This window comes from Peromyscus eremicus, chromosome 19, assembly GCF_949786415.1.
Source record: "Peromyscus eremicus chromosome 19, PerEre_H2_v1, whole genome shotgun sequence".
In the NCBI taxonomy this organism is placed as follows: domain Eukaryota; kingdom Metazoa; phylum Chordata; class Mammalia; order Rodentia; family Cricetidae; genus Peromyscus; species Peromyscus eremicus.
Genome location: NC_081435.1, coordinates 24772552 through 24795188, shown reverse-complemented (window position 1 = coordinate 24795188; position 22637 = coordinate 24772552). Strand labels below are relative to the sequence as shown.

Sequence of the window (22637 nt, the reverse complement as noted above, 5' to 3'; positions counted from 1 at the left end):
AGAACAGTCCTCAGCAAATGTTTAGACAACTGAATATTCACATGAAAAGGACGAACTTGGACCCTAGCCTCACGGACACAGAAAACTAATTCAGGGCAGGTGTGGGGAGTGATGCTATTTTAAATCCAGCACTCAAGAAGCAGGGGTGGGTGGATCTCTGTTTCAGGGCAGCTAGGGCTACACTGTGAGACCCTGTTTCAGAAAGAGAGAAAGAGGGAGAGGAAGAAAGAAAATAAGATGAAGAGTGAGAAAGAAAAACATCTGATGTTGATCTCTGGTCTGGATACATACATACACACAAGAAGTCATTCTCTACTACATGGAGAGTTGGAGCCCGGCCTGGACTACATGAGATTCTATCTGGAAAAAAAATAAAAAAGACCAAGCATAGTGTGCATGCTTTTAATCTCAGCACTTGGGAGAGAGACAGAGGCAATTGGATCTTTATGAGTTGGAGGACAGACTGGTCTACATAGAAAGTTCCAAGACAGCCAGAACTACATGGAAAGACCCTGTCTCAAAGAAAAAAAAACCCTCCCCATCTCCCCAAAGTGAGAACCACATAACAATTTTTTTTTTTTTTTTTTTTTTTTTTTTGGTTTTTTGAGACAGGGTTTCTCTGTGTAGCCTTTTGAAAGATAGCCATAAGGGCAGATGTGAGAGCACACACCTATAATCTCAACGTCTGTGAGGAATGGAGGCAGGAGGATTAAGACTTCAAGGCCAGCCTTAGCTACATAGTGAGCTCGAGGCTGCTCTGGGCTGCTTGAGATGCTGTCTCAAGAAAACCAAATAAGATAGCTAGCTAATTCTTCCAGCTTTGTTGTTCTTTGATTCACTTTCAGGATCTTAGCCTGAACTTTGACATAAAGGCTAAAATACTTGTGCCCACTGATACGAATATAGGAGGGGTAGAAGAGTACATCCAGGAGCTGTGTGAAGTACTGAGGTCTGGGTAGGAAGATTTGAATGTTTCATAAATGGGTTCACTATTTCTCTTAGGTTTGTTTTGGGGTTCACAGGTTGGAGAATGTATTGATTGGCTATTAGTTATACAAATAGAGCCTCTGTAGATATACATACTTTTAACTTTTTTCTTTTCAGAATCAAGAAGTGCAGAAATTACTATGAAATTCTGGGTGTTTCTCGCAATGCCAGTGATGAAGAACTTAAGAAAGCTTACAGGAAGCTTGCCCTGAAGTTTCACCCTGACAAGAACTGTGCTCCTGGAGCAACAGACGCCTTCAAAGGTTTGCCCTTGAACTCATGTCTGTTGCCCTTGTGGTGGTGTTGGTAGCAATTTTGTTTGTTTTCAAATCTTATATTTATTTATCTTAGTAGGGGGCACATGCGTGGAGGTCAGAGAACAACTTATGAGAATCAGTTCTCTCTTTCCATTCTGTGGGTCCCAGGAATCAAGCTCAAGGTCATCAGGCTTGGCAGCAAGCACCTCTTACCCTCTGTCTTAGTTAGGATGTCTATTCCTATGAAGAGATGCCATGACCATGGCAACTCTTATAAAGGAAAACATTTAATTGGGGTGGATTACAGTTTCACAGGTTCAATCCATTATCATGGTGGGGAGCATGGCAGGGTGCAGGCAGACATGGTGTTGGCTACATCTTGATCAAAAGGTAACAGGAAGTGGACTGAGACAATGGGCAGTATCTTGAGCATATATGAGACCTCAAAGCCCACCTCCACAGTGACACACTTCCTCCAACAAGGCTACACCTCCTAATAATGCCACTCCCTATGGGGGCCATTTTCTTTCAAACCACCACATTCCACTCCCTGGTTCCCAAAGGCTTGTAGTCATATCATAATGTAAAAAATGCACTCAGTCCAATTTCAAAAGTCCCCATAGTCTATAACAGTCTCAAACTTATTTAAAAGTCTAAAGTTCAAAGTCTCTTCTAAGATTCATGCAATCTCTTAAGTGTAATCCCCTGTAAAATCAAAATAAAAAAACAGATCACATACTTCCAACACATAATGGCACAGGATATACATTACTGTTCGAAAACATAGGGAAGGGAGCATAGTGAGGAAATACTGGACCAAAGCAAGACAGAAAACCAGCTGGGTAAACTCCAAATTCTGCATCTCCATGTCTGTTGTCAAAATGCTCTTCAGATCTCCAATTCCTTTCAGTTTTGTTGATTGCAACACACTTCTTTCTCTTGGGCTGGTTCCACTCCCTGTTAGCAGCTTTCCTCAGCAGGTATCCCAAAGCTCTGGCATTTCTAACATCTTGGATTTTCCAAGGCAATCCAGGTTTCACCTTTACATCTTCACACAATAGCCTCTCTAGACATCCATGCAGGGACATCCCTGACACATGCCTAGCCTCAGCAGCTTTCCTTAGACTCAGAGGCAAATCCCATAACTCCTTTCTTCTATACTTAACTCTAAAGCCAGAAGCACATGGCCAAAGCTGCCAGGTTCTGCTGCTTGCTGAGGCTGGAACATGGTCCCTTTGTTCAATTACATCTTCACCAGCTTTCTGGTTTTGATTGTTACCTTTACTGCCTAAGCTTGGCTGTTCTTGAACTTGCTCTCTAGACCAGGCTGGCCTTAAATTCAGAGATCCGTCTGCCTCTGCCTCCTGAGTGCTGGGATTAAAGGTATGTACCACCATGCCCAGTTTGATACATTTTTTTTTTGGTTTTTCAAGACAGGGTTTCTCTGTGTAGCTTTGCGCCTTTCCTGGATCTCGCTCTGTAGACCAGGCTGGCCTCGAACTCACAGAGATCTGCCTGGCTTTGCCTCCCGAGTGCTGGGATTAAAGGCGTGTGCCACCACCGCCCGGCAGTTTGATACATTCTTATCAACTGATTATTAACACAGTTCCCTCCTGCCTTCATGTACTTACATTGATTTTTTTTTTTAACAAGTTTTGCACTTTTTTTGTTTGTTTGTTTAATAACATCTTTTGTGGGGTGGAGAGTTGGCTCAGCAATTAAGAGTACTTTATTATTTTATGTGTATGAGTGTTTTGCCTGCATGGCTCATCTGATTCCCTTTGAGGCCAGAAAAGGGCATTGGATCTCCTTGGATTTGAGTTACAGATGGTTGTGAGCCACATTGTAGGTGCTGGGGATGGATCCCAGGTCCATGTCAAAGACATAGGCAAGAGTTGTGTAGAAAACTCCGCCAAGGGCAATGAAGGGTCAGTCCAAGTCGTCCAGGCACTGTGATCTTTGTCAAGCAGCGACTTCAGGACGCTTGGCTTCGCCATCTCCCCTTTTCTTTTAACTTGTGAAGCATGGGATTCAACTGTCAAGGCCTGCAAACCTTTGGTTAGTTGTCTGATGACAACTGGGAATAAGAAAATAAAAGGCGCCGGGCGGTGGTGGTGCACGCCTTTAATCCCAGCACTCGGGAGGCAGAGGCTGGCGGATCTCTGTGAGTTCGAGGCCAGCCTGGTCTACAGAGCGAGATCCAGGAAAGGCGCAAAGCTACACAAAGAAACCCTGTCTTGAAAAACCAAAAAAAAAAAAAAAAAAAAAAAGAAAAGAAAAGGCAAAATTGTAAGAATGCTGATGCCCAAATTAATAAAAAAGGACCAAGAGTTGGTACATCCCACATGGGAGCATATAGCCAGGAAGAAAGAGTCAGTAATCTCCTCCATGGTGGAGGAAGCAATAGGAGTCTGAGCTGTGTCGGAGATTCTTTGGTGAAGGGAGGCCATATCCATGGATAAAGCAGAATTATTCCAAATACCTTGTAAATGTGCCTGAACTTGACCCCAGTCATGTTCTGTGTCATTATATGGAAGAGGGGTCACACTAATCCATTTAAAAGTAGAGTGACATTGTACGTTAAATCTAACCTTAGTATTGTTTAACTGATTTCCTATGAAGAGAACAGCTTCATCCAAGGTGTTGAAATGATCCTGAAGGCCCCTATCAATTTGTTCCTGTAGCATAAGTGCCACAGAAAAGTTGGAAAGTTGATCAACGTGACAGTATGACATGCTGAACCAGAGCAGCTGTAGACATTATAAAACTGGCCACAGTACCTATTAGAGCTGTGCTCCCTAAGATTAAGGCAGCAACAAAACACTTAGGTCATAAGAGAGCAGAAGAGATCTGATCTAGGACTTGTAGCCCAGGATTATCATACCAAGGAGTAGAACCCTTAACAGGCAGAAGGACGTATGGTGGCTGTCTAATTAAAACATAACATCATAGGAAGAAGAAGCAGTACTGCAGTTAGTAATTATACAACCCAAACAAGAAAGTCTAAAGGAACCATGTCAGCAAGAAGTAAGAGAACCTCGAGGTCCTTGGCGAAGGATAGCGGAGGGACCGCCAACAGAAGCACAAATAGATTAGTAATAACCAGGCCCATACAAAGGGTGATACAACAGAACTTTACGAGGAGAGCAGAGAGGAAATAAATCCTTTTGTAAAGGACATTTACAGAGAGGGATGGGAATAAAGTTGGAGTGGGCCAACCACGGGTATACCAAGTACTAAAAGTTTGAAGGAATAGGGATTGAGGGTCATAAATACATTTTCATTTCTTAGATTCAAAATTGTAGCCTGCCTGGCCCACGGTCAGGGCAAATCTCTCTCACCTGCCAGTCCCACAGCCGCTCAGACCTGACCAAGTAAACACAGAGACTTATATTGGTTACAAACTGTATGGCCGTGGCAGGCTTCTTGCTAACTGTTCTTACAGCTTAAATTAATCCATTTCTATAAATCTATACCTTGCCACATGGCTCGTGGCTTACCAGCGTCTTCACATGCTGTTTGTCATCGTGGCGGCTGGCAGTGTCTCTCTCACTCAGCCTTCCACTTCCCAGCTTTATTCTCCTCCTTGTCCCACCTATACTTCCTGCCTAGCCACTGGCCAATCAGTGTTTTATTTATTGACCAATCAGAGCAACACATTTGCCATACAGAACATCCCACAGCACAAAATGTTTTATAATCAAAGCTAGGATTATTAACCGACCAGTCAGTAATGGTAAAAGAGGCATTAAAAGGATGATAATGAGGGCCGGCCAGTGGTAGCACATGCCTTTAATCCCAGCACTTGGGAGGCAGAGCCAGGTGGATCTCTGTGAGTTCGAGGCCAGCCTGGTCTACAGAGTGAGATCCAGGACAGGCACCAAAACTACGCAGAGAAACCCTGTCTTGGAAAACAAAACAAAACAAACAAACAAAAAGACAATGAACAGAGTTATTTGCAAAGCCACAAGAAAACCATTTAGGAAAAGTTTCTCTGGAGGAACTATGTGTCCATGCATTATCCAATGTGGAAGGATCAGGACAAGCAGGGTATCCAGAAGGCAATGGCAAAGCAGTAGTCTCATATTTACTATCCTTGAGGGCAGGAAGCATAATTTGTAGATCCCAAAGATATATATGTTTGTTAACAGAGGTAATAGTTATTCCACCAGGGGAATCAGCAAATCAAAGCATGTTGGATAAGCAAAAAAATAATCAGTAACTGGGGAAGCAGAATCAGTGTAAAAACAAATGGGCAATGATCAAAAACACCAGGCATGTAATATTATCACATTCCTGATAGAACAAATACTCACTGCTCTCTCCTCCCATAAGATCCACAGCATCGGCTATAACTTTAACAGAAGCGAAGTCTCATGTTGTAAGATGAAAAATAGGAGGATCAGGTAAATAAGCCCAGTATGTGAATGCTTCACAGCCAGGGAGAGTAATAGTACCTCAGTTGTAGTTAGAGATACCATAGCAAAAAGCAGACTCTCTGGTGTGCACAGCAGCGCCTGAGTACTATTGCTGAACGACTTCAGTTTTCCCCAGGTTGGTACTGGCTGCTACCTGGAAGCGTGGCACAAGTGCCAGGGCTGGAACGCTGATGAAGTTTAAGAGCTGAGCCAAAGATTCAACTGAGCAAGATGGAGGAGGAGTGCCTGTTTGCGCAGAAGCAGGGGGAGGATCAGGAGTGTTGTCTGTTGAGTCCAAGTGTGAGAAAGTGGTTGGGGTGGATCAGAGGCAATTCCACAATAAGGCCTGATGAGTGGATCCCAGATCCAGATAAGCGAGTCTGCATTCTGTGGAAAAACACAAGCATACCCTCAACCCAAAGTTGGCAATACATCGGCACCTTGCCAGGTTCCTGTGAGCAAATCACGCCATTTTACCAAAGGTTTGGGGGAACAGAAAACTCGGGCTCCCAGTGTCTTAAGTACATAGGGGAAGTCCCCACTTCCTCTCTACTGAGATGATTTAGAACAAAAAGAGTGGGTGGGGAGTGGTATTTAAATTCATCTCTTGTAACCTAAAAACACATGCTTTAAGGGTCTGATGGGCTTTTCCCACAATGGCCTGACCCTGTGGGTTATAGGGAATACCCGTAGTATGTTTTATATTAAATGTCAAACAAATTTGTAAAGGTCTTACTAGTATAAGCAGGAGCATTGTCTGTTTTTAGCTGTTGTGGCATACCCAAATATGAAAAACAAAAAAATGTTGAACCACAGCTTTTATAGCCCCTCATTGTACAGAGGCGACAATGACGTGGGAGAAGGTATCCACACACACGAACAAAAGAAAAGTTTGCCAAACAGAGGAACATGAGTAACATCCATTTGCCAGAGATTGTTAGGCCCGAGTCCTGGGGATTTACTCCCATAGGCAGAGAATGATGGGTTTCTGGACAAATGGCACATGGACAGACCATTTGCCGGACAGCCTCCCTTGTTAGACCAAATTGATAGCATAAAGCACAGGAGATTTGATGATGAATTTTATGACTGGCAACAGCTTGTTCACAGATGATCAAATATAGGGCCTCATAGCAGGATCAGCCAGCCAATTACCCACTGTCAGGGACCCAGGCAGATTAGAGTGTGCCCAGAAATGACTTACAAAGTATGGGAGGTTCTAGTGTAATAAAGTTTGTAATTTAGATAAAAGTGAAGATGTAGTGGATTTGTTTAGAGCCAGAGTAGCAGTTTCAATAGTCAGGAAAAGTTTGACTACATATTTTGAATCAGAGTAAAGATTATAAGGACAGTTTTGTGATTTAGTGAAAGCAAAAAATTACAACAATTAGTTCTTTCCTTTGTGGAGAAATTTCAGAAGTTTCTTGAGTAAAGATTCTATCATTAATAATGGTCACAGCCTTGCCTCTTGCTGATCTATCAGTAAAGAATAGAGCTGCATTGGGCAAAGGCTCAGTAGAACAGTAAGAGGGAAAAATAACCTGCTGGCTTTTTAAGAATTGCTGTAAAGAGTGACTAGGCAAGTCATGTAAAATCTGGCCTGTAAAATCCATTAGCACAATCTCCCAAACTTCTGAATGTAAGAAGCGTTCAGTCAATTGTTCATTATTATAAGGCACTATGATATTAGAAATATCCCTACCTATTATTTCCTTACTGTGCTTGCATCCTTTGGAAATCACAAGGGCCACCAGAGTAACATAGGAGGTAACAGTTTTTCTAGGAGTAACAGGTAGATGGATCCATTCCAAGGGACCATTCTGCCATAGCACACCCATGGGTGTATGAGCAGTAGGCAATACTATTAGATCCCTTAGTTCCCATGGTTCATCCAGTTTTGTTCTCTGTAATGCTATTTATTAGTAGCCTGCTACACAAATGTCAGTGCATTTTTTTCTTCATCAGTTAAGGAATGTGGAGACCTAGGGTTAGAATCACCTTTGAGGATATTGAACAAAGGCTTAAGCTCCTCAGTGGTTAACTTAAGAAAAGGACAAATCCAATTAACTTCTAAAATTTTTTGAAAATCATTTAATGTAGTTAATTTGCTTAAATACAGATTTAAAGGTTGATGGTCCACAGTATGTGAATAAATAATTCTCCCTAAATAGAAGACAGGTGGCTCCACCTGTATTTTCTCAGGAGCAATTGACAGGTCAGAACTGGTGAGTTGACTAACAGTAGTTTGTAAGACATTTTGTAAGAAAGCTTGATCTTTGCGTTTTGGGGATCCATGCATGTCCTTAACATTGTACAGGAGGCTCTTTACTCTCAGCTATCTCCCCAGCCCTAAAGTTTTGATTCATAAAATAAAATCAATTCATACACTAAAAAAAAAAAAAAAAGAAAGAAAGCTTGATCTGGGTGAGCTAAAAGATTATCATCCATATAATGGACCAGATATATGTCTGGATAAGTGAGTCTAACGTTTGTAAGTGCCAAATCAACAAGTTGTTGGCATAATGTAGGACTATTCTTTATTCCTTGGGGAAGAATTTTCCAATGAAAGTGTCTATAAGGCTGCTTTAAATTTACAGAGGGAAAACTAAAAGCAAATCTTTTTCTATCTACAGAGGCAAGGGGGGTAGAGAAAAAAACAATCCTGTAAATCTATAGCTATTATATTATACCCTTTGGGGATCATAGTAGGGGAAGGGAGGTCAGGCTGAAGGACTCCCGTAGTTTCCATGGTTTGACTGATTTTTCTGATGTCCTGTAATAGTCTCTATTTTCCTGATTTAAAAAAAAAAAATTGGCACTGGGTGGTTGCGGCTTACGCCTTTAATCCCAGCACTTGGGAGGCAGAGGCAGGCAGATCTCTATGAGTTCAAGGCCAGCCTGGTCTACAGAGCGAGTTCCAGGACAGGTTCCAAAGCTACACAGAGAAACCCTGTCTAGAAAAAAAAAAAATGTTTTGCAATGATCCCAATTAAAAATCCTAATACCCTAGGCCATGTCTATCCTGTTTATTTTTTGGATATAATTTCTATTGGATATAATCTTCCTTGGCCATTTTTTTTCTAATCCTTTTTGGGGGTCATATCCCATTTGTAACATCTGAGAAGAGACAATTTTGTTAGGGCTCACCAAAAGGAGTCCTATTTGTTCCAGAATACCATGTCCCCATAAAGAGAAGGGGAGTACTGGAATTACAAAGGGAATAAAGAGAAGGGGAGTGCTGGAATTACAAAGGGAGTAAAAGTCCCTTTATTATCACCATCTTCCCAGTGTAAGGCTTGTGAGATTTTAGCAACTTGAGAGGCCTGTCCAATTCCATATAAAATGGAAGGGGTAGTTGTAGTAGACCAATTTTGTGGCCAGTCCTTTCCTGCTATATAAGAGATATCAGCCCCTGTATCCACAAGCCCATGTATTTCTTTTTCTTGTATTTTTAAGGTTTTAAAAGGCCTTGACCGCTGGGTAGTAGTGATGCATGCCTTTAATCCCAATACTTAGGGAGCAGAGGCCAGGCAGATCTCTGTGAGTTCAAGGCCAGCCTGGTCTACAGAGCAAGATCCAGGACAGTCACCAAAACAACACAGAGAAACCCTAAAAAAAAAAAAAAAAAAAAAAAAAAAAAAAAAAACCTTAGTTACCCTGCAGTATATTCAAAGCTGAATGGCCTTAAGAAAAGCAGGATAAGATTAATAATTGAGCAGTTCTCTCACCAGAATGAATCTGTATGGTTTTTACTGATGCTTGAATCCTGACCTTGATCCCAGGAATAACATGGGTCCCTTGAAGAGAAGTTGAATTTCTACCTAGGACTAATCCCACTTCACCACTGACCAGGGAGTAGAGGTCCATAAACTCCTGTAGGGATGGTTACATTAGGAATGTCTGGGGTTATATGACTGAGGTGGTGGAACTTAGGTCCAGTCCCGCACTCCCTGGGTTGTCCGGTGTCCTCCTGGAACAGGAAGGGATCGATCACTGTCGTCTCCTTATTTGAGGGACCTGAGGCTGGCCCCTCTGAAAGTTTCCTGAGAGGAAAGCGGGAGGCTGTGCTGAATGACCTCCCGGAGTTATCGTAGGCCCCCAAGGTGGTAAGGGGTCCCATTTCTGTGAAATTTAGATCTATAATCTCTTTGCTAATGAAATCCTTTCTGGCACCAAGGACAGAGGGAATCTGGAGGATTTGAACTTGTTCCAGGCTTCATATTAACAGGAGAAGGCCGAACAAGTCCTCCTTGATTTTTTTTTTTTTTTTCATTTTTTGTGGTTTTTCGAGACAAGGTTTCTCTCTGTAGCTTTGGAGTCTGTCCTGGACTAGCTCTGTAGACTAGGCTGGCCTCGAACTCACAGAGATCCACCTGGCTCTGCCTCCCGAGTGCTGGGATTAAAGGCGTGCGCCACCACCGCCCGGCCCTCCTTGATTTTTATTAGAACACTGTCGCTTGTATGTCCTTTCTGACCACAGGAAAAACAAGCCCCACCACCACCACATTCCCTGGTGGGGCTGCCTCTGAGGGATTGAGTAGTTGTTTTACCTTGGAGGACAGCAGCAGTAGCTATGTGCTGAGCAAAAGAGGAGCTGAAATCAACAAGCCTTCAGATCTTCTGGAGTAGTTCCCAGTCCTCTAACAGGTTTTAACAATGTCTTGTAGGCATTCTTGGCTTTCTCATAGGTCAGTTGTTTAATAATTATTTCTGTAGCCTGTTCATGAGATAGGATTTTCGTCACAGCATCAGTGAGCCGAGAAATAAATGACTCATAAGGTTCATCCCCTTTTTGTTTTATATTAACCATCCCCTGGGAAGAAATATCTGAAGTGGGTAAATTTTTCCAAGCAGCAATAACTAAATCAGAAATTAAAAGCAAAACCTTTTTAGGTATTTTTAGCTGTTGCCTAGGATCAATCCATTGGCCTACTCCCAATAGCATAGAGAGATCTATATCCTCTTCTCTCTTTCTGATACCAACTTCTTTTTTTGCTTCTTCCTTATATTCTATCTTCCATAATAAGAAATGTCCCCCTGGTTAGGCACATTTTAGCCAATTGGTGCCAATCATTAGGAGTCATGCAATAAGTACCCAAATTCTCCAAAAATGTTATAACATAAGGTGACATGGCACCATAACTGGCAGCTGTCTCCTTTAATTCTTAAAAAGCTTGGAAGGCAGTGGTTCCCATAAAGATTCAGCATTTTCATCCTCTTTGTCCCCATAAATAACAGGGAAACATCTTAAAAGAGGATCTCCAAATAAAACTGTTCCTCGGGCAGTGTCAGAAATACCTAAGAGTCCTGAGCTATGATATTTAAGTTCCCCTCTTTTCTTTCTAAGAGGAGGAACAGATGGCTTTTTATAAGGTGGAGGCCAATCTTTATCATAATGTTTTGTAGCTTCTTTTTTTAAAAAAAAAGATTTATTTATTACATACATATACAGTATTCTGCCTGCATGTATCCCTGTAGAGCAGAAGAGGGCACCAGATGTCATTACAGATGGTTGTGAGCCACCATGTGGTTGCTGGGAATTGAACTCGGGACCTCTGGGAGAGCATCCAGTGCTCTTAACCCCTGAGCCATCTCTCCAGCCCCTTGTAGCTTCTTTTAAATCAGAGGCATCATAAGGCTCTAAAAGCTCCTTAGGAGCATCCTCAGGGTCAGATTCCTTTGAATCATTATTTAACAGATCAATTAAATCTCCATGCTTTAATAAAGGAGGCTTAGAAGGAGATTTTATGGGAACAGGAGTCTTAATAGTTCATACCCTGTAACAAGAGAGATTCTTTTGGAACATTGTCAGGGAGATCTGTCCCTTCTGCAGATCTGTTTAATAAGTCCCCACAAAGGAAATGCTTGAATAGGCACCTCTTCAGGGCCATGTTTAGTGTACCAACATCTTATATCTTTTCCACACTCCTAAGTCTAAAGTTCCGTGGTCTAGAAACCAAGGACTAGTCTTTTGCACAAACTGTACAAATTCTGACAAACTGTGTTCCTGGACTTTAATACCTTTCTTTTTTAGGGAATATTTAAGGACATCAATATACATTTGTCTCTCAGAGGAGTTAGTCTGTCCCATTTTTATACTTCTTACTTCTCACTCTTCTTACCCAGCCTTTTCTTTTATCAGGGGGTCCTGCAGCAGCTTTAGTGAGGTCCTTCTTCACAGCTAGGGGGGAACTTATCCTATCTCCAGATCCTATGTTAGGGTGCCAGTTACCAGAGTCCAGCTCTGGATAAGGGCAGAGTCTGAAGTGGGTAGATGTAAGAGTAGCTATGGAGAAATCAGACACGGGACATTTCTTAGTTTCATTTCACAGGAGATGGACAGAGAGGAAGCGCATCTCGGTATGGCAAGACCTCCTCTGATAACCTGCATCTCCCACAGGCTTTATTTATACACAAAATCATTTCCTCATAGACTTTAATTATTGATTACAAAGTCTTTTCATGCTGCATGCTTTTCCTAAAGTCTTCCGTGATTACATAAGCATATCAAAGTAAAAGAAACAATGAACAAATAGCAAATTCATGAGAACTAAAATCTAACATCATGATAAAATCAATTCTTTCAACTCAATATCTTTCCCCTTAAAATTGGTGTCATAAAGCTTTGCAATTACAGAAATATGAGACAGGATATCTCTATTTAAGTTTGACTAAGTTAATAGATCAGAAGTTATTTCCTACTACCTGTTATATCAAGCTTCTCCTGTATTACTTATTAATCTGCTATAATGAATATCTGATCTTTCTACGGAAATCTAATTCCTCGGTTCCTAGTTTGTCAGCTTCTAAAATTTCCCTAAGTTTTTCTTCTTTAATGATTTTTTTCCAAATCCCATGTCTCATGCTTACTATACCACCTAAGTAATAGGTTCTATAGAAGACTCATTTCTTTCAGCTAATTCTCCTAGGAAACCACCATAAATTTTATTCTTTCTAAGATCAGCTTTTATAAGAATTGTTACATTATCCCAGCTCTAGCCTTTGGTGAGGGGCCCTTAACAGCCAAGAATTCAAACATTAAACATGTCAAAGACAGGCAAGAGCTGTGTAGCAAATTCCACCAAGGGCAGTGAAGGGTCAGTCCATGTCATCCAAGCAGTGTGAGCTTTGTCAAGCAGCGACTTCAGGACGCTTGGCAACCCCAGAGACCCAGTGTCCTCCTCTGACCTTTGCAGGCACTCATAAATTTAAAAAAAAATGTTTTTTAAAGATGACCTTCTAGATATCAGAATGAATGAATCAAGTTGGCGTGTTGCTTGTGAGAGGTTGGTAACTGCTTTCACATGAGTTCTAGGCAGTATTTTCAAGCTTCTGTGACCAGGGAACTCCTTGTTCATGTTATTGACATGCTTATAAGAAAACACCATGCAGCCAGACAATGGTGGCACACGCCTTTAATCCCAGCACTGGAGAAGCAGAGGCAGGTGGATCTCTGAGTTCAAGGTCAGCCTTGTCTACAGAGTGAGTTCCAGGACAAGGCTACAGGGAGAAACTATATTGAAAAAAACAACAACAACAACAACAACAAAAAAGATTTTATTTTTAATTGTGTCTGTAAGTATGAGCACATGCATGTCTGGTGTCTTTGGATGTCAAAAGAAGGTGTTTGGATCCTTGGACCTAGAATTATAGAAAGTGCTCTTAACTGCTGAATTATCTTTTTAGCTGAAGAAATATATTCTTAAAACATATTTTAAGCCTAATATATGAATAAAAATCTTAAGGGCTTCACCCACAGTGAAGTAATTGATGCAAGCAAAATTTATCAATCGATACTAAAACCACCCAATGTGTGATTCTTTGTTGTTACATGATTTTAAAGTATTATCTCACAAAATACTGATCTTTTTTTTTTTTTTTTTTTTTTCTTTCGAGGCAGGGTTTCTCTGTGTAGCTTTGCGCCTTTCCTGGAACTCACTTGGTAGCCCAGGCCGGCCTCGAACTCACAGAGATCCGCCTGGCTCTGCCTCCCGAATGATCTTTTAAAACACAGTTTGTTTGTGTTTTTTTAAAGACTCATTTATTTATTATATACACAGTGTTCTGTCTGCATGTCACAAGAGGGCATCAGATCTCATTATAGATGGTGGTGAGCCATGTGGTTGCTGGGAATTGAACTCAGGACCTCCGGAAGAGCAGCCATTGCTCTTCACCTCTGAGCCATCTCTCCAGCCCCAAAATACTGATTTTTAAAGGGAGCAATCTAGAGCTATGTTCAAATCACTAGTTCTGGAACAACTGATATCATGTGGTGCAGTGCCCATGCATCTGACCTGAATACAATAAGGAAACTTATCAAGATATAGAATATCCTACAAGAATACTGGTCGCCAGGCGGTGGTGGTACACACCTTTAATCCCAGCACTCAGGAGGCAGAGCCAGGTGGATCTCTGTGAGTTCCAGGCCAGCCTGGTCTATAGAATGAGATCCAGGACAGGCACCAAAACTACACAGAGAAACCCTGTCTCAAAAAACCAAAAAAAAAAAAAAAAAAAAAAAAAAAGAATACTGGTCTAAACCAGGTGGTGGTGGCCTGCTCCTTCAATGCCAGCACTTGGGAGGCAAAGGCAAGCGGATCTCTGAGTTAGAGGCCAGCCTGATCTACAGAGTGATTTCCAGGATAGCCAGGGCTACACAGAGAGACCCTGCCTTGAAAAACAAACTAACAAACAGAAGAATACTAGTCTAATCCTCAAGAAAATCAGTATAATAGCATTTGTATAGGGACAGCTAGTTACCAGCTTTTTGTCTCCCGCTTGGATTACTGAGCTAGGGACTGCCAATGGTGATACCACTAACCTAAATCTCCAGCCCTTAGTTGAGAATAAGTGTAATAAAATGCTAAGAATTAATCAGTTGGGAAGCCCACCACGCTGCCACCCCAGAGCACAGACACTCCAGGAAACGGAGACAACACTGCGGCCCAGTACCCCCTGGGCACTCTGAGACATGAGCGAGTGGGTGTTGGGAGTGATGGGAGAGAAAGAAGCAAGCGGTGGAGAAATGGAGGACGAGCTGTTTGTGTGCTATGAAGTGAGGCAGAACTGGAGACGTGAAGGCGGTTGCTGTTCTTGCTCCTTGAGAAAGGTGAATTATACTGCCCACCAATTGAGCCAGCAACAAACACAAATGCCAGTAAGCCTATGCCTGCTTCCTTTGAGAAAACTGACCACTGTATGAGTCACTGTGACTCCCAGAGCTGCATCCTAGCCCAGGAGGAAGAGCAGTACCTGCAGAATGGAGACCTACAACTGACCGGACATGTCCTGCTGTGTTTACTTCTCATCATTGGCCTATCTGATAATCTCTATGGCTGTGGTGGCAGTTCAACCTTGAGACTGGACGACTCTATATTGAACTACAGTTTTACCATGCTGTGTCTAACCTTGGCCGGAGACTTATTTCCTTTGGAAGCTTTGGGTTGGACAAACACTTGAAGACACCCAGAGGCCCCACCCACTACAATGCAGGGTGGGCAGGAAGATGACACCTAGAGACCCCACCCAACATGTGGTCCACCTGCAGCACAACCACTATGATGTGCAAGTATGGGACAGAGAGATGGGAGATAAAGAGAAGAAGTGTTTGAGTACTATGAATTGAGACGGATCTGAAGATGCAAGGTGGAGAGGAACAACCTATTGTGAGGACCCTTTGAAGCCACTTGAGACCATGGTGAAGTCCTAGCCCATGCTTCTGCTGAGGGCCATGTCTGGGTCCGTGGCCATGCAGCAGCAGGGGTCTGTGTTGATGTCCAAGGCCCATGTTACCAACAAAGGCTTTGTGGATGTCTCCGGTCTGGACTGCTGCCTGGGACCATGTCGATATCCAAGAGCTGCAGAGAGTTGGTTCTGCCCCTCACTGGAGAGCATGCCTTGCACCTCACCTGGGCAGCATAGTAGAGCAGACCCTGTTGGCAGGGACAGGGGTGAGCCAGCCCTGCCCCTTGCTGCCTGCAGCATTGGATAAGCTAGTCAGGGCAATGCTGGAGACTTCTCTCTGGTGGTGAGGATGAGGAAGAGCTGCCAACCCAGCTATCACCTGGGCCCAGAAGCAGGGATATGAGTTGGCCCACCCCAACACTCACCTCCATCTGTGATCTGCTGGAGCACGTGAAGGGGCCGGTCCTGCAGATCCAGAGCTGCAGGATCTCCATGACACAGGGCAACAACAGGATATCCAAGAAGCGTCCCAGTGAGGGCCCAGCATTCATAGTGTAGCAGAAGCCAGAGGCCTCAAGCCAGACCATGACTCATTGCAGTGAACACTTGCAAGTAAAGATGTATGGACTAAAGGGTTTGCTGTGTAACTCACTGTGACACACTACAGCTTCCATGACAAGATCTTTTTTTTTTTAATTTAATTTAATTTTATTTTATTTTGGTGGGGAAGTGGCAAGGGCAGAAGGCGAATATGAAGGGACGGGGAGGTGAATAGGATTGGGATACATAATATGAAATCCACAAAGAGTCAATAAAAATAAAAAATAAATAAAAAAGAATTAATCAGGGTCTAAGCATGATGGTTCACATATTTAATTCCAGCAGTAGGGAGGTACAGATAGGCAGGTCTCTGTGATTTCGAGGCCAGCTTGGTCTGCATAGTGAGTACTAAGCCAGCCAAAGCTAGATCATGAGACCTTTCTCAAAACAAAACAATGGGGTTAGGGATTTAGCTCAGTGGTAGAGCACTTGCCTAGCAAGCACAAGGCCCTGGGTTTGGTCCTCTGCTCCGGAAAAACCAAAAAACAAACAAACAAAACAATTGATCAATCCAGGTAGAGGGCATATAGGTTATTTTTTTTTTTTTAATATTTGTTGCTTTTATTTATGTGCATGTGTGTGTATGTGGGGGGGGGGGGAGATGCCAATGTTTGTGGTTGTCCTTAGAGGCCAGAAGAGGGCATCAGATCCCCTGCAGCCGGAGTTATAGGCAGCTGTGAGCCACTGGACCTAGGTACTGGGAACCTAACACTGCTCCTGGAACAGCGGCAAATGCTCTTTATTGCTGAGCCGTCTCTAGCCCTGGGGTTTGGTTTTTAGACGAAGTTTTATTATGTAGCCCAGTGTTGGGGAATGTTATTTTAAGATGTGTTACTTTTGCTTATGCTGCATTTGTTTAACTCTGTGAAGCTGTGTTACTGTGCCTGTGTAAAACACCTGATGGTCTAATAAAGAGCTGAACAGCCAATAGCAAGGCGGGAGAAAGGATAGGTGGGGCTGGCAGGCTGAGAGAATAAATGGAAGGAGAAAACTGGGAGGAGGGAGCTAGCCGCCAGAGAAGGAGGAGGACTCCAAAGGCCAGCAACCCAGCTACACAACTAGCCATGGAGTAAGAGTAAGATTTACAGAAGAAAGAGAATAGGAAAAGCCCAGAGGCAAAAGGTACACGGGATAATTTAAGTTAAGGAAAGCTGGCTAGAAACTAAGCCAATCTAAGGCGGGGCATTCTTTTTTTTTTTTTTTTTTTTTTTTTTTCAGAGCTGAGGACTGAACCCAGGGCCTTGCACTTGCTAGGCAAGCGCTCTACCACTGAGCTAAATCCCCAACCCCAGAGCATTCTTAATTAAGAATAAGCTTCCATGTGTGATTTACTTGGGAGCTGGGTGGCAGGCCCCCCAAAAAGAGTAAGAAAAACCAACACCAGCCCAGGGGTGGCCTTGAACTCCAGAATCTCCTATCTCAGTCTCCTGGATGCCAGGATTACAATTGTGCACTACCAGGCCCAGCTTATATGTCTTTATTGTACTAAATAACAAAACCCCATGAACCTTTCTGTATGTCTGATGTTTTGAAAAAGCTTTACTCTTTTACATTTATTTGTGTGGGTGTGGGTATGTGGGTATATGAAGGCCAGAGGACAATTTGCAGGAGTTTGTTCATTCCATGTGGTTCCATGTAGATCATGTAGGTTCCAAGGATTGAGCTCAGGTCATCAGGCCAGGTGGCAATTGCCTTTACTGAACCATCTTATGAGTACCTGAGAAATTTTTAAGTTATTCTTGGGGCTGGAGAGATAATGTTTAAGAGCTCTGGCTATTCTTGCAGAGGACCAAGGTTCAATTCCCAGAACCCATGTGGTAGGTACCTCACAACTGTCTGTAACTCTAGCTCCTGGCAATTCAGCACCTTCTTCAGGCCCCTGTGGGCACCGCACACATGTGGTACATATACATACATTCAGTCAAAAGCCCATACACATAAATGGAAATGTATTTTTTGTTGCTTGAGATGATGACTTTGTGTAGCCCTGGCTAGCCTGGAAGTCACTCTGCAAACTAGGCTGGCCTTAAATTAAACTCAGAGAGATCTGTCTGCATCTGCCTCCCAAGTGCTGGGATTAGTTAAAGGTGTGTGCTACCATACCCAGCTAAAAATAAATCTTTAAAAAAGAAAGAAAAAGTCCCTGAGTACCATGAGGCCAGCCTCTCTGTTGTGAATCTAGTTCTCACAGCATTGCTAAGGAAATGTGGAGATGATCCACGATCTCTTTATATGCATATGGAAGTCTCAGAAACCAATGCCATTTCTTTGGGAAATCTGTTATATTTCAAGGAGTGTGCATGCTTAAGCAACCCTATTTGGGTGTTTTTGTTTGTTTTTCTACTTAGCTGGGTTTTCTTATGCAAACATTAATAGAGTTTTGTAGAAGAATCATAACAAAGTGCTCCTTCTGACTTCATTGACACCAGCAGGTTCCAAAGCTACACAGAGAACCCCTGTCTTGAAAAACCAAGGAGGAAAAAAAAAAAAAAAAGACTGTTTCCTAGAATGTGCTGAAATAAGACTTTGGTGAGCCCTTTGAGGTTTTTGATTTTTTTTTGTTTTTGTGGTTTTTTGAGACAGGGTATCTCTGTGTAGCCCTGGCTTCTAAGATTAGAGGGATGTACCACCACTGCCCAGCTTGAAACAGTTATTTGTTTGTTTATTTTTTGTTTCCTGAGACAAAGTTTCTGTGGAGCTTTGGCTATCCTGGAACTCACTCTGTAGACCAGGCTGGCCTCGAACTCAGAGAGATCCACCTGAGTGCAGGGATTAAAGGTGTGCACCACCACCGCCTGGCTGAACACATTTAAAAAAAAATTTTGTTTATGTGTGTGCTTGTCTGCATGTACACTTTGTGTGTACAGGTGTCCACACAGGCCTGCACAGGTTGTCAAAAACCCCAGAAACTAGCGTTACAGGCAGCTGTAAGTAACTGTGATGCTGAGGACTGAACCTGGGTTCTCTACAAGCACAGCAAGTGCTCTTTACCTCTGAGCCATCTCTCCAGATCCCCAAATTCCATTTTTGAATAATAGGAATGTTAGGCATTTCTCTAACATGCCTGAAATTATTGGCAGCTTGAGCTGGCGACAGGGTCCCAACTTCAGCATATCTGGGATGACTGGAGAACTCTTAGTTAGGGGATAATGCTCACTTCAGTAGCAGTTCCTAGTTCTTGGATTCTAGTGTTGTTTCTGCTTTATCATGATTATGAAAAATCTCTGGGGCAAGTCCTGGGGGGACATTGTAGGCCTCTTTGGAATTCTGTGAAGCTGTCTAGCACCAACTCCAGGCTTCTTGCTGCTGTTGCTGCTGCTGCTGCTTCTGCTTCTGCTGCAGTGGTCACCCCCAGCCACAGCCAAGGATGTGCTCATGTGCGGCTTCTTGTTGGTTGCAGCAATAGGAAATGCCTTTGCGGTCCTGAGCAATCCTGACAAGAGACTCCGCTATGATGAGTATGGAGATGAGCAGGTGACTTTCACCGCACCTCGAGCCAGATCTTACCATTATTACAGGGATTTTGAAGCTGACATCTCTCCAGAAGAACTATTCAATGTGTTCTTTGGAGGACATTTTCCTTCAGGTTGGTATCTTTTTTTTTTTTTAAGTTTTGCCTGTATGTATGTCTGTGTACCTTATGTCAGTTAGGTACATGACTTTAATCCCAGCACTCGGGAGGCAGAGGCAGGCAGATCTCTGTGAGTTTGAGGCCAGCCTGGTCTACAGAGCGAGATCCAGGACAGCCAGGACTACACAGAGAAACCCTGTCTTGAAAAAACAAAAAACAAAATGAACAAACCACCACTAACAACAACAACAAAAAGAAACCCAAAAAGGGTATCTGGAGTTCAGTGGCTAAGGGTACTGGCTGCTCTTTCAGACGACCCAGGCTTGAGTCCCAGTACTCACATGGTGACTCACAAACATCTGTGACTCCAGTTCCAAGGGATTGACCTCTGCAGGCATGCATGTGGCACACATACATACATACATGCAGATTAAAAACACTCAAGTCCTTTTGGGAGGAGTGGGAGGAGGGGAAACTGGTTGGTATGTAAAATAAATGAAAAAAAAGTTAATAAAATTTAAAAAAGACCACTCAAGCTCATAAAAAAATCTTTTATTTATTTATTTATTTATTTATTTTAAGACAAGGTCTCTCTGTGTAAGCCTGGTTGTCCTGGAAAGCTCTGTAGATCAGTCTGGCCTCAAACTCAGAGCTCTGCCTGCCTCTGCCTTGAGTGCTGGGATTAAAGGTCTGTGTAACCACACCCAGCAACATAAAATAAATCTTTAAGTGAAGAAACAAAAATACATAAATTTAGGATTTGGAGAGGTGACTTAGCAATTACAAGCACTTGTCCATATGGAGGACCTGGGTTCAATTTCCAACAGACACAGCAGCTCACTACCATCTGTAACTCCATTTCCAGGTGGATCCTGGTGATGCTTTCTTCTGGCCTCCATGGGTACTATGTGCATATAGTACACAGACTTGCAAGCAGGCAAAACACCCTGTCTTAGTTATTGTTCTATTGCTGTGAAGAGACATCATGACCAAAGCAACTCTTATAAAAGAAAATGTTTAATTAGGGGGCTTGCTCATAGTTTCAGAGGATTAGTCCATTATTATCATAGTGGGAAGCGGACAGGCACGGTAATAGAGCAGTAGCTGAGAGCTTTACATCTTGATCTACACACAACAGTCAGAGAGAGAGAAACTGAGCCAGGTGTGGGCTTTTGAAACCTCAAATCCCATCCCCACTGACAATCTCCTCCAACAAGACCACAACTACTTAAACAAGGCCACACCTCATAATCCTTCCCAAACAGTTCCACTAAATGAGGACTAAACATTCAAATGTATAAATGTGTGGGATCCATTCTCATTCAAACACCACATGCTCATATACATAAAAGGAAATCTTTTTAAAAAATCACAATGAAACCCATTTTCTTTACCATCAATATGTGTAACAAAATAGAAATCCAGAAAAGTATATCACAGACAGTTAGCAGTTGAGAAAATTCAATGCCAAGAAAGTAAGTTGAATTTTTTGTGTTGCTAGGGATGCAACTGGAGCCTCCAGCATGCTAGGCATGTATCCCATGCTAAGCTACACCCCAGCTACAAATTGCACTTTGTTTTGTTTTGTTTTTCAAGACAGGGTTTCTCTGTGTAACAGCCCTGGCTGTCCTGGAACTCACTCTGTAGACCAGGCTGACCTTGCGCTCACAGAGATCCACCTGCCTCTGCCTCCCGAGTGCTGGGATTAAAGGCATGAGCTACCAATGCCCAGCAATAAATTGAATTTTATGAGTGGTTATTAAAGATGCTAATGACTGGGCCAGAGAGATGGCTTAGCACTTAAGAGCACTGACTACTCTCCCAGAGGACCCAGGTTCAATTCCCTGCACCCACATAGCAGCTAACAACTGTAACTCCCAAGATCTAACACCCTCATACAGACATGCATGCAGGCAAAACACCAATGCACATAAATTAAAAATAAATAAATTTAGTTAAAAAAGATGTTAGTGACTAATACTGGACACAGAAGCAGACATAACTATGTCAGATAGGACTTATGGTCAAAATGCTGTCTTCTCGCCTTTTGCAGTTTTCTCCCACAAACTTGCAAAGTCCATGAAGTCAGGAGAGCCTTGCACATCCTGTGCCTGGCTGGCCCCCCGGCTCACCTATTGCCTTCTTTTTTGCCGGGTCAGATAGACAGATGCCTGTCTTTAGCCTCCTTGGGAACAAGACTTTGAAAAGGGCCAAAAAGGAATTGCCATCTCATAAACGTTCTCTCTCTCTCCCTCTCTTCCTTTTTCCCTCCCTCTCTCTAATGTCTGTTTTCCAGGAAATATTCACATGTTCTCAAATGTGACAGATGACAGTCACTATTTTCGCAGGCGACACCGCCATGAGAGGACACAGACACACAAGAGAGAGGAAGAAGATAAAACTCAGGTGCGTGTGCAGCCGAGATCATGTACATGGGCATACTGAGCCTGCTCCTATGGTATATAATCAGCCCTAGAAGTGCAGTTGAGCTATGTTTGTAAAATGTACTTTCAGCAATGGTAAGAGCTGGATAAGTGGCCCGGATGGGCCAGAATGTTGGTAATCCTCCATCCCTGATCCTTTTTTGTGTTTTCATAGGATCCTAGTTTCCCTGTAAGGATCTCCTTCCTTCCTTCCTTCCTTCCTTCCTTCCTTCCTTCCTTCCTTCCTTCCTTCCTTCCTTCCTTCCTTCCTTTCTCTCTTTCTTTTTTAAGTTTTTTTGTTTTGTTTTGTATAGCATGAATCTTAAAGGTACTTATTAATAAAAACAAACCTGGAGCAAGGTATTGGGGTGAATGCTGGAAGATCAGAGAAGCAGAATAAGCCACAGCTACCTCACCTTGCCAGTTCCTTAGCTGATCCTGTTTCCTCAGACTGGACGCCTCTGAGTCCTTATCCAAATGGATCTCAGCTGAACTGCTGCTCAAAAGCCTAAAAGCTTAACCAGGCTCTAGTTCCTTGTCCTCATGCCTTAAATACCTTTCTGCTTCCTGCCATCATTTCCTGGGATTAAAGGCTCTTGTTACCATGCCTGGTTGTTTCCAGTGTGGCCTTGAACTCACAGAGATCCAGGCAGATCTTTGCCTCTGAAATGCTAGGATTAAAGGCATGTGCTACCAC

General features: G+C 42.8%; 1 protein-coding gene across 4 annotated transcripts in view; it reads left to right on the top strand.

Moving 5' to 3' along the window:
- The window catches only part of Dnajc18 (DnaJ heat shock protein family (Hsp40) member C18), a 42631-nt gene that overhangs the window by 8412 nt on the left and 11582 nt on the right, over positions 1 to 22637 (top strand). For all 4 annotated transcript variants that reach the window (XM_059245853.1, XM_059245855.1, XM_059245852.1 and 1 more), the window contains 3 exons: positions 1105 to 1250; positions 19347 to 19532; positions 21814 to 21923. In XM_059245853.1, coding sequence (XP_059101836.1) covers positions 1105 to 1250; positions 19347 to 19532; positions 21814 to 21923 — 442 coding nt within the window. The remainder of the gene's footprint in view (positions 1 to 1104; positions 1251 to 19346; positions 19533 to 21813; positions 21924 to 22637) is intronic.